Here is a 13,074-nt window from a genome sequence, read left to right on the forward strand (position 1 = left end):
ATAAGGTATCAAAAATCAAGGAAAAATTCATATGTAATTAGTTATACTTCTTATCCTATTACTCGAAATTTATAAGTTAGGATTATCACGAAATTCATAGAAAATGGAATTCCTGTGGTAAGGTACAAAGTTCGTACTAAGTGAAAAAGTCTACAAATATGTGAATCGCGTTTGGTTTTTCATTACCGCGCTGCTTTGGAATCTGGATTTTATAACATTTCAAATTTTATCATCTTAATTGCCTAAATTGGCACTAGACATCTTTACGGTTCAGACAAACGAAGTGAGATCAGAATCGGTAATATTAATTACCGTATCTCTATTTGATACGTACTTCGACTTTCATCCGAGATTATAAACCGCGTAAATTAGGGAAGTGCGCAGGATCTCACGCTTCTATTCGAGTCGTCAAGAAACCATAAACGTAAATGTCAAAATACGCGATATACGCCAACACCAAACATGGCGGAACGGAGCGACAGAAGTCAATTGCCACCTGGCTGGGAGTGCAGATACGATGTTCGAAGTGGCAAAGCGTACGTATTATCATCGACAACTATTTCCTATTCGTACTATCTTCACCCTTGGCCATAAATTCCTTTTAGAAAAGCGTCTAGTCGAACGGTTTGCGCGTTTTTCTCTTACGCAACATTGACCTTGCTGTGTATTTTCATGGAAGTGTATTACATCATCACGACCAATTGCCAAATATCAAATTGAAATGTCGTTGCTAAAATTAAGGGTAGAAAGTAAGGCAGAAAAATGTCTCTACATATGTTGTGTTAAAATCTAAAACACAATCTTCGGTATACGAATTACAAATTCCCAACCTTTTGTATTGTTATCAATCAATTCTTTACGTATAATAAAATTATTGTTGTTATTACTAGTACCATTATTATTTGTGATCCGTAATTATACTTGAATCTTTGTTTGCGAAAATTTATCCGTTATGGTTTATTTGTCTAAAATCTTATTACCAACTTTGAATTCTGACTGAACAAATCGATGAAAATACTGTATTCTTTTTAGTACACCTTAATTTTGATGATTTGTTTTGCTCCGACAAGTAAGTACAGTATCTGAATCTATTTCTGTTATTGGCATATAGGTATTACATAAATCATTTCAACAAAACAACATCATGGGAAGATCCTCGCGTGCGGTATTGGCAATATGCTCAATACTCGCAGGCGCAGAATTCCGCGTCACCCAGTCCAGCAACTTCGACAACATTGCCAGAGTCTATACCCATGCAGGTCAGTATCATTATTTGTCGGATGCTGATTTGTTTGACATTTATAAGGAAGCTATAATATCTGAGAGCTTGGAAAAGCTGTAAGAATGTGAGGATTCAGTCCCAGCTTTTATGGCCAGCCTTCATCTTGTACAGATCTGTAAACTAATGTACATTTCAATTTATTATCCCACTAACCATGTAGCATCAAATATTGCTAATATGGAATACGGATGTAATGTGGAAACTTTATTGTACACAAATTGATACAATACAGCATCGATTTACATATGTATAGCAACATGTAATATGACATCAAGTGAACATGTTCTCTAACAATGTAATAAATAATATTCCATATTTATAACCACTATGGTATTGCTTATTTGGATTTGGTAATTACCTAGCTTTTTACGTTCATTGAAATTTCAAAAATTCGAATACATATGTGGCCAAAACTGATCATACAATACAGTTTCTTACATTGTGGCATTTTTTTTATTGATCCATGTGATGCAATATTTACACTAACACTAAACCTGCCTAAAACATATTTAACTTAGCTGTAGAAAGACAGCGTTTCAGGGGACCAAAGCTAGTAGTAATAATAAAAATTGATGTAATTAAACACCGATGGTAAAATTCTTAAAAACAATTATACTGCTGCGATGAAACTGCTTTCCTGGAAAACTTTTTTCAAAAACATCAGTCTCGATACGTACGTCCTCCGACAGTATTTTTGTCGCCATCAGTTTCCCAACTTTGTCATCAGTTTGAACTCTCAATTTGTAACAAAATTTTCATTACAGGATATCAAAATCTTTGCGCCCTCCTGGCAGCAGTAAATTAGACTACACTAAAGCTCTTTGTTGCACTCTTCATATTGCAAGCTTTCTATGTATTGGTGTGCATAAAAAATATGAAAATCTTTGGATGAAAATATAATGTTGTAGATCAAAAATTGACTATTTGTTATTTACAATACTATACGCATGCTGCTTTGGGATTTGACAAATAAAATTGATGCGACAACAGAGTGGTGGAAGTGGTGGAGCTGGTAGTTATCTGGGATATGCAGGAACTCATAGGGTGCCACAGGTGTATCCAACACCGTCACCTTATCGTAATCCACAACCTGCGTTTTTATCACCAGGTGTGCAGGTGGGTCAAGTATTGGAGAGAATCGCTGTATAGACGTGCTAATGCTTTGCAGAAAATTTTCTGTGAATTATTTCTCATACAAAGTACCACATTTTTATCTTTGTACACAAATATCTATTTTACTGCTGACGGTGTGTGTAAAGAAAAGAAAAAATTCTATCCTGCCAAGAGTACTTAGATTTGAGGCAGAAGTTTTATTCCTGAATCCTACTTACATTCAGATCTTACAATCGGAATTTAATATGTTCCATATTCAATCAATATTAATATTTTTCTTCTTTCCAATTTGCAATCCGTGTGATTTTGTACTAGAATTTAAATAAAGGCATTGGTATCTAGTAAAGCTACAATCCAAAACTTTTGCCGCGAAACTGTGTTTGTGAATTAAATCTTTCATTTGACTTGAAACGAATTTCTTTAGTTAACCTTAATACTTGTATTTTATTTTTTGAAGTTCTTGAAAAATTGTCGTGATTTTTATTTTCAATGCCAGAATAGATGTTTGCTCGTAAGAAGCAAAAGTTGAACAACTTATTTACATGTGAACAACCCCAATCAAATATTAGGCGTATTGTAATTGTTTAATATATGAGTTGCGCGTACGTATATAGAATACATATAGGTATACAAGCCACTTATGCAGATGACTAAACATATTTATGTAATTTGAACAGGAATTCAAGACTCCAATATCATCAAGACCAATGAGCGCGATGACGAACAGATTAGGTGAATTGACAATTAACTCGACAACACCTGTTAGAAATATGGAGACTAACTTGAACCAAAATGTGGACACAGAGGTTCAAGTAGCTAGGATCAACGCTATGTTCCCTACTGTCTCTGATACTCACATTCGACTGTTATTAAAAAAGTAAGTATTTCATTTATGTGTACTTCCTGATTTTCTCTTATAAATATTTCTAAGAACACCATTTATACTTTGCGATTTGACAAAATTTTTGTTACTCGTCTCTTGTGCAAAGTTAATCGTTGAGCTTTTGCCAACAACATGTCTACTGTTCCACCACTGGCGATATTATTGTTACACTGATTTTACTTTGGCAATGTTGTGTATACTTAGTAACAACTTTACTAATTAACTAACATTCTTAATAACCATAAAATTTTAACGTAGGTGGGCTTCAATATATTTTCATGCAATGGTTTTACCGTGTATCAAATTAATGAGAAAATAATTTTCAGCTATACAAGGTTGATTACTTGACAACTGGGTAAATTTCTACGGCTCTCGTATGATTGAAAATTTTTAGTTACAGATTACAACCTCAGTATATGTTGAAGCAGGTACAAACACGTAAACGCACTTGTTCATATTTTTTCCTCGTTAATTTACCGATTTCTTATCTGAATATAAATTCGAACTGATAGGTATTTCAATGATATGAATCCAACGTACAATGTCATCAGACTACAGCTGAATATGCGATATCATGTGTAATAAGTAATCATACAGAATACAGGCAGAAGCGAAATCTCTATCTGAAGTTTATGGCATATATTTATTATTCTGTTAATCCTAAAACGGAAATCTTCCCTGGTCATTCATGAATGGTGCACCAAGGTTCACAGAGACCTACAGCTAACAATATATCATTTTTGTCCAACTCCGAATCCACAAAATGTGAGTTTAGAATTTTGCCAAAATGAGTACATACAAAAAAAATAAAAAAATGTCAACTTATACATGATTCGAGATTTTATAAGACGCTTAAAATTTCAGTGGACCATATTAAACTTCATTTCTGCTAAATATCACTCTTTCAGAGTTAAAATAAAGTTGCCAGAAATGATGGGTTTTTTTTTGTACCCTTCCTTGCAATGTTTGCACCACAGCTTCGTTTGGCATGTTCTCATATCTTGAAAAAAGGAATATCTTTTGTAAACATTCTTCAAACATTCTAGATTTTATGATATACAAAACAACGTCAAAATGTTCTTAAAATGATGCGTCTGTAATGGACTTTGTAAATTTGTTTCACATCTGTCACACAGTTTATTCATTTATTATTCTCTATACGAGTCGTTAATGAGATATAAACTCTGTCTTACTTTGTATTTCGAATGTTTCTAGTTCTAAGTTGGCAGCAAATGTATTTCAGATACCACAACAGAGCAGCGGTAGTGGTGAGTGCTCTTCAAGTTGAAAAGCATCCTCTATGCGCACCGGGACCTTGTACACCTGTGGCGGTACATGCGCCCAATGCTATACCACGATGGCGCCTTCCAGCTCACGCCATACATGCTGCGCTGACTTTAAGTCCGCCTCGAGGGGGCAGGCAACCCCCTCATTCCCCAAAAATGAAACTTAGGTTCCTATACATATTTTCAGTCTCACCAAATCTGGATGCTCGATGTTAATATCGTATTTTGCTGTTAAAGTGGGATCTATATTCGTGGATTTTTTGCTTTTCTTTCAAAAATCATTCCGCCATTATAGTTGCGAGAATTCATCATTATTCATTATCCATAATTTCTCAAGCTAGGCCCATAAAACTGTGAAAATGCCAATATCAGTTGAATACAAAAAATCTGTAACAAATATAAATCCCATGGATGTACAATCTGTTTCAGCGCAGTGTAGCCATGTAGCATGAGTCCAGAGTCCCTGCTCTACATTTTGTTACACAGGATGTTGTGAAATATCTTACGAGCTTGATAAACTTGCAATTAAGTGGTTTATTATAAAATAATTCCAATGAATCTGAAAATATGTAAACACTTGCCGAGAAAACATTTCTTACCATTCATTTGAAAGAGCTAATAAGATATTAGTTCACACCACCCGCACTAGGTTATTATTTATTTAAATATTTTTCTTGGTAGATTGAGATACATATAATTTCCCATAATTTGAAATAATAATATAAGATCATTTTTAATTTTTATTTTACGTAAAGCAGGTAGTTGGTATACATTGAGTGATGCAATATATTGCATAGTAAATACTTTTTAAGTACTTTGGGTTCATTATAATTTATTTCGACCAATGTAACACTTACTGTTTCAAAAACACCTACCAAGATATATTGCGTTACTTGTATGATTGACTGCCAAATGTCAATTATTATTTAGTCTACTTCATTGAATATGTAAAATACAATTTTTTATATTTATATTGCACGGACTATTGACCTTCTTATTCGTTTTTAGTTCTTATTTTGAATTCATATTCTTTTGTTCTTTTCAATTCCAGTTTCTGCGTCATTAATGGTATCTTAGGCATTGAGTCATTAGTATTTAATTGAAGATCAGAGCCTGGTCATAGGTTGGTTCAATTTTCGTAATGAGTTCACCTAATTTTGAAAGATCATTTTTATTTTATATTGGTGGTGGTAATTGGAGTTTGATGACCTGATTTTTATGTCTCGATATTAGCTGGAGAATGATACGAATCAATGAATTTTACAGCTTAACGTTTAAAACTCGAATAATGCGTGTGAGACATAAATTGTGTGACAAGTTATGTAAAGAAATAAGTCGCACAGTCAAATTATGAATCTGTGAAATTCATTTAATTGTATAAATAACGATAAAATAATTAATCATTGACACAGCATGACTGTATGAGCATGTGCATTGTATTTCTATAAAAACACAGTTAATTTTTCTACTCATAATACTGTATACAAACTAACCATTTAACAATTCTGATTAATGGAATGCAATTAATATTTGAAATGCCTGCTGTAATAGTGTCTTGTGAATGTTGGTTGTATTATTGCTGTGTGCAATCACATGTGCATACCATGTTAGATGAAGTCCAAAATCTTTCTAATCAAAGTCTTAAAATGGAAACATCAAAATAACGTTTCCCTTCATGCTGTTGGAATTTTTCACATGCCAAGTGACATCTATTTTATATGAATGATAATTCAATTGACATAAAATCATTAATACTTTTCAATTTAATATCATAGTCTGTGCATTAAAATCAATCGAACAAAACAATTACTACATCGGACCTTGATTATGACGTAGAGTAGACTAATATTAATGTCCTAAAAATAGTTTACTGTATGTGATCTAGCTGACACGACATATTGTATTGTATGGTACTGTTGCATTAGAAAAGGATATGGATCACATCTCAATTAATGCATTTTTTTTTCATTTCGCAATTGAAAACAGGTACCTGAAAAATGTATTTCCAAAAGCTGATGAAACGATTCTGCTCGATATTTTGGAACAAAGTGATAACAATGTACAAAAGGCATCAGAAAAACTGATCGAGCTCGGATACGAGAAGCGCAGCCCCACTGGCCCCTCCAAACCATCATTGAAGAAGCAAACAGATGAACAAGTAATTTTGAATTCAATTTATTATAAGAATAAAGTTGGAGCTTATTAATGGAAAAAATTTCACTAAGGTGCCATCAAATGTATGACAAAATTTCGTTTTCAGAATCGTACTGAACAACCAGTGCCGACTCCGCCTCCACGAATGAGGAGCCTTGAGGAAAAGAATAAGAGTAGGTAGCTTTCTGTAATGACCTGAATCACTTCTCTGGAAAATTATTTCTACTTAATTGAGATTCAACTATCGTTATTAAACGATTTTTGTGTAACAAAATGTTTTTTTTTTTTGTTTTTCTAAATATGTCACCTGCGTTTAGGATAGATAATATAAACTAACAGAGCAATTGCTAATGCTTGTCTACATATAAAAATATATACTTTTGTCAATGTAGTGAAAACGCGTTTGATGGATAAATATAAAGCTGTTCCGGACAAAGTCATAATGTTGGCAATGGACAGCGTTGATTACGACGAAGAGAGGGCAATCCATATCCTGGACATAATGGTGGCCGAAGAAGCTACACAAACACCTAGAACATCAAGTGGACACAGGTATTTGAAATATCATCTGATCTACGTGTTATAAAAATACATAGCAGTTTTTTCCAGTAGTCACAAGAAAAGCACTACTTTAAGTTCTATGTCTTGTATTAACCCTTTTACTGGCATTGTAGCATATTATCTACATGGGCAAAACAGCTATTTTTCAAAATATCCACTTCAATTTCGATCTGAAAGTTCTGAAATAATTTAACAAATAATAACGCTCTCTAAAGAAAGTTTTCACTGAATAATTTCATTTGAAAAACGTTTTATTTAGGCATAAAAATTAGAAAACTCTATTCTTAAAAAGTGTAATTTTTCAAACACTTTGTTTGAGAAAAATTTCAAACGGTTGAGAAAAACGAGTATTTTCAATGGGGAAAAAGGCTTAACCGTTAAAGGGTTAATAAAGCACATTTGGTGCTGAATATAAATTGTTCACTATACGTATGAATACTTGACAGCAATCGCAGTGACGAACAAAAAAGCAGTGCGCCAATAACTGAGGCTATAAAATTGACAGCATCGCCAATTAAACAAATGAAGTATCCAAACGTAGAGAAGACTAAACGTTCTAAGAATAGAATTGATACACCAAAGTGAGTAATATTTATGCAGTTTAAATCTTTGAGTAGTCTCTGAACTATTATGTGAAGGAACATTATGTAGGATGCTAAAAAATTCTTGCAGGATATCTCGTGGAACTAGCACAACAGAGGATAAAGAGTACAAGTCTCCTTATTTGACTAGACCTACTGGACCCAATCCAGATTTCAGAAAGGGGCCCAATGACAATTTCTTATTGTGAGTACAATACGTTTTTTTTTTTTTTTAAGTAATGTATCTTAAATACGCATCTTCAGTGGTTCATCATGCCTTATGATAAATTCTTCAGGTTACACCAAGTATTAATTATTATAAATTTACTTACTCCAGAGCTGATTATATGCCATGGGCAGGTCCGGATGCAGCGCTCTTAATATCTGAGACTAGTAGGTCATTGGCACTTGGTCCTAACCGTGCATTGGTAACAGGAAGTTGCGCGAAAGGAGTTGGGCCAAATTCTGCTTTTAGCAAAGGTCCAATACGAGGACTAGCTCAAGGTTCTATATATTCTCAACGAAATGCTGCTAATATCGAGAGTCGAGGCAAATGAAACATGTTTAATTGCTTTTTTTGAATTAGTACAGTACCGAAACATGAAAACGCTCTTATAATGCGTTGTAGTAAATACTCAATGGGTATAAGCCATACTGGTAACATTAACAGATAAATTCAGTTACTGGTATTACTTACTTCTAACTGAAATTCCATCAATATCTTCACACCAAAGAATGAAATCGTATATTATTTTGAACAAGATCTGTTGCTCCATGTTTGCCATAAGAATTATATTTTGATGTCGATTAATTTTTTAGAGAAGAAATTTTATTTTTCTTTATAATTATATAACATTTTTATTTTAGCTTATTAATTATTTTCTGATATTAATAATGATAACAGTAATCTCATGCCAGCATATGAAACTTTGCATAGGTCTTTCCGTTATAATACAGATGTTCAAATTTTGTATACCATAGTTTCATATTTTTCAGATTTCCACTTTGTTACGTCATTGTTATTACTTATGTTGAAACTTATTAAATGATTTATTTACAGGTTGTTATATGCGTTATTATTCTGTATAGTATCGTTTTAAATGTATTTGTGATCGTAGAGAATAACAACCAATAAATCTTACGTTATTCTAATTATAAAAATGTATAAACATCTTACATAGCATTATGTAGTTCGAATGTACATGCTTAGTGTACTAATGTTAAAAAAGGACTAGTCAGTAAGAAATGTATCACTTTTGAAGACTTACTTATTCAATGGATTTAAGTAATTTGAGCATAGAATTTGTCACGTCTGCACATTTCTAAAGCCTGAAACCCAACTTGAGAATCTCAGTTTCGAGCCAAAGCGTAAGTTGAAATAATTTATGGGTGTAGGAGAAATAGAATCTTCCAACCAGTGTCAGAAAATAATATTTTCTAATATTCCAAGCCTCTTACCAAGTCTTGCTACTTGTTACAAATGTAAAACACAGCTTTTCGACATATACGTACATGCATACATATCTACAATATTCGGTAAAAAAATTGTAAAGATAATCGTCGGCATTGTAAATCTGCACTCGGAACATTTTTCGTGTGCATAATTTTGACGATATTGCCAATTATAGATCAATGAGGTTTGCAGAGACTATTGAATGAGACTGTTGGAAGACATTAGTTATAATTCGTAATCAAGTGAGAATAAAATCCCTCCTTTAAATTGTATGAAAATTTCGTTAAGAAACAGTGTGTTCTTTACAATGTCATTTTTGCTGCATCAGTAATACTTTCCTAAGTTGCAAATAGTTAACTGAAATAAAAAAATTAGTCGAAGTCATTGGAATGGCACTTAATTCCAATAATATTGGATGAATCTTGTAAACTTGCTATGGTCGCATTTGTATGACTTCTAGTAACTTTTATCTGATTGTTACACAAAATTTTGCCTACAGAATTAAAATATAGGTAGAATAAGACGTCCAGTTATGTGTAATGCATAGCAGTTTACATTCTAGATGATACATTCCCATCCAATGTTGAATATTAATTATGAATTGAAAATTCTCTATTTTGCCAATACATGCATAAATCTGATTGTTATATAGATAAAAAAATGTCTTGTTATTTATGAGGAGGAAAGACATGTGTAATACTACGTGTGAAACGAATTGTGCCATAGTTGAAATGATGAAGAGGTATTTTTCTTATCTTGATCCAAATATAATCCTGCCTTCAGAAAACTTAATATACAATATTTGTATGTGAATACTAAATATGATAAATAAGGGAGGGCTGTGGCTGAAATGTTAGTAGGTCAGAGCTATTTTTATAGCTTATTCTTTTTTGACGAAACTAAGATGGGTGAAATAATATATTTTGACTATGTATTTACGTACTATCGCATATGGCTAAGTATATAAAGGTGTGGGATGATTCTTGACTTTAGCATAATTCTTGATAAGTGTCTGCAAGGATGTAACTGTCCTTCTCTATTCAAAATTATTATGTCACTACATATTCAGATAATTCAACGGATGAATGTTGTAATACGTAGTTCCATTTTGTTAAAGCGATTCACATATTACCGGGATCAGTTTGCTTTGAAAAACTTCAAAACATTTTATTTACAGCAAACGAATAGGTCGTGATGATCACATTAATTTGCAAATGCCCCACATCTTATGTACCTACGCCAAGCTCCTTAAAGAATTAATAATTAGAATATAAATACCTTATAGTCTCATGTAGTTGTATTTCCTTAAAATTCAATATGAAGAACATTGTGATCGTATGGAAAAAAATATGATTTTAAATATTATTGACTCTTGTGTTTTAAATCTTGTTAGTTGAAATACACAACTATAAACTGGTGCAATAATAACATCATTTGAAATACAGTAGCATGCTAAATGTCAAAATTGTGTGAAACTTGTAATAATTCGTTTTGTATCATAAGTATAAATGTTTGTGTACTTGTAAAGTTGGAATTTTGTCAACATTACTCATTTTACTTAATTCGTATATTTAATTTTTTTGAATAATCTTTTAAATATTTACTTATATAGACAAGAAATGCGTGAGAAGATTACTCTCAGTTGCCATTGTGACGATCCACGGTGGATCTTTTAAACATTTTAGCAGTCAGATAGATGATTTAATACTCCTTAAAAAATATAAAAGCCAAAAGAGACAAACTACAAACCGTAAACGTTTATCAAGTATAAGAAGCAAGAAAGTACTAGTACCAAAATGTTGTATTCTAGTATAATTTACAATTTTATTGATAAGCATAATTGAACAAGTCACTAATTCTGTAGCAATAAAACGCAGACATTTAAACATCTGCATTTGTACCACAGTTATCAATGGTCAAAGAAAATTGTATTTCGTTGTATACCTATACATATCTGTGCAATAAAAAAACTATTTAATCACACATGCACAATCCTCTCATCTTCTACTACAAAATTATGATACATTTTTATTTTTTATCTTTTAGAAATTGCCTGATATTGTTTACAATTATAAAAACCACTCTTTACTATAGAAAATAAGATGATGGATAGGATCGAACAATTAATTTATCTGAAGGTGATTTGTAACTTTTTTATTGATTTGGCATATTGTTGCAATGCTTACTGATTCTTCATTACAAACAATTAATTTTGCCATTTACTTTTGAAGACTTAATGCGAAGATATGAAATCTAATAACATGTAGTTAAGTTACTAGTTTTAACTCTAAAAGACAGTCATCATTATTCAAGACAAAAGATTATAAATAAATAACGTTAATGATGCATCTATTTACTACAAAATTTACAATGACTGCAATTAAAGATAATTACGTGAAGTACGTAGAATTATTATAAGAGACACGTGTAAATTGACAATAGCGCCAAAATAGTTTGAACAAAAATTCTTGCAAGAATATACATATATTCTACTGAAATATAAATAAATGCTGATCTTTTGAACACTTTTAAATGCGAATTTCTTTAGATGCATCTATAAATGACTGAGGCATTAGTTATAGTAATAGGTATCTCTTTAAATCGCATATTCTATATTCTATATAGAATTTTCTATAGACAGAGAAGACTATTCATCATTAAACGGCTGAAATGTAATATCGACTTGTTTTTCTAAACTAATAGTAATATTGAATAAAGTGGCAATGTACAAGGATTTTTTAATGAAAAAGTTATCGATATTCCATCAATGTACGATCTTGTCAAGATTTTTGGTAGGAATATATATGACTACAGCTTATTTCTACACTTCATCTTCATTGAGTAACATATTTGGGATCCCGTCATTTATTGGAAACTTTCTTCCTGACTCAGGGCACAGCAAGTCGCCATTTATCACTTCAACTTCTAACAAAATGTGATGGACTTTTTTAAGGAAATCTTCATTTTCTTCAAAATCTTCCACAAGTGTCTGTGGTAGCTCACCAACATGACCAATCTGTAAATTTAGGTAGTTGTTAATTTAATTCCAGAAGCTATTAATTTTTTAACTATGATAATTCAGTGAAAAAAGCTCCCAAGTCAAATTTGCATCTGGAGAGTTGGTCGTTACATGTATAGTATTGTTGTTTCACCATAAACAATTCAACACGATTAAAGATAAGGAAGTGATTATCGCCTGCGTCTAAATGTATAGATCGTTGCGTTGTCTATGCATGTAAGAAGTTATTCAATAGCAAGTTTTGAGCTAATCTTGCTTTAATTTATTAAAGATTTGGTGACCTACGCTCTCAGCTGCTTTCCACAGGGTGGCCCAATCTAATTTGGGAATAATTCTGGCGATGAATTCGGAATTGAAATCAACTTCTGAAACCTTGATATCCTTGGCCTGGAAATAAATAAATCGTGTGAAGGTTTTGAAATGAGGGTTAATGTGGTGCTTATGAACTTAATAACCTCAAAAATGTACCGCACTCGTTTCAAGATTATCGAAGCGGTTTTCTTACCACAATCGCTAAAGGGTATCCTACTGTAACGCCTTTCAAACATTTTGACGTCAACATGTTATGGGTTAAAAGCTTCATTTTTGTTCAGGCTTACTTATAACTAACACGCTGAAAAAATTATTTATATGCACTGCAAACGGTCGCACCGCTATTTTGACATGTGTCGTCTGTCGATAAAATCGAAAGGTTTTACTTTGAGATCCTCTGACGGTCATTTAAGTAACCAAAGTGTCCCAT

At 32.3% G+C, this 13,074-nt stretch overlaps 2 protein-coding genes across 5 annotated transcripts; one reads left to right on the forward strand and one right to left on the reverse strand.

Annotated features, from left to right (window-relative positions):
* Window positions 1-73: 73 nt before the first annotated feature.
* On the forward strand, window positions 74-11,298 carry LOC124175798. Of its 4 annotated transcripts, none has more exons than XM_046556341.1 (11): window positions 74-536; window positions 1,112-1,259; window positions 2,273-2,398; window positions 3,073-3,272; window positions 4,522-4,731; window positions 6,551-6,722; window positions 6,825-6,891; window positions 7,111-7,270; window positions 7,726-7,860; window positions 7,931-8,065; window positions 8,198-11,298. In XM_046556341.1, exons 1-11 carry the CDS (start codon window positions 463-465, stop codon window positions 8,415-8,417), a joined length of 1,647 nt encoding a protein of 548 aa, XP_046412297.1. In that variant the 5' UTR covers window positions 74-462; the 3' UTR covers window positions 8,418-11,298. The 4 variants fall into 4 exon arrangements, with proteins under 4 accessions (XP_046412297.1, XP_046412298.1, XP_046412300.1 ...); XM_046556342.1 differs by having other exon boundaries at window positions 7,952-8,065; XM_046556344.1 differs by lacking the exon at window positions 4,522-4,731.
* Window positions 10,425-13,070, reverse strand: LOC124175801 (multifunctional methyltransferase subunit TRM112-like protein). Its single transcript, XM_046556349.1, has 3 exons — window positions 12,838-13,070; window positions 12,618-12,719; window positions 10,425-12,329 (listed from the first exon to the last, which is right to left on the reverse strand). Exons 1-3 carry the CDS (start codon window positions 12,913-12,915, stop codon window positions 12,135-12,137), a joined length of 375 nt encoding a protein of 124 aa, XP_046412305.1. The 5' UTR covers window positions 12,916-13,070; the 3' UTR covers window positions 10,425-12,134.
* Window positions 13,071-13,074: the final 4 nt, after the last annotated feature.

Source organism: Neodiprion fabricii, chromosome 2, assembly GCF_021155785.1.
Source record: "Neodiprion fabricii isolate iyNeoFabr1 chromosome 2, iyNeoFabr1.1, whole genome shotgun sequence".
NCBI classification, from domain to species: domain Eukaryota; kingdom Metazoa; phylum Arthropoda; class Insecta; order Hymenoptera; family Diprionidae; genus Neodiprion; species Neodiprion fabricii.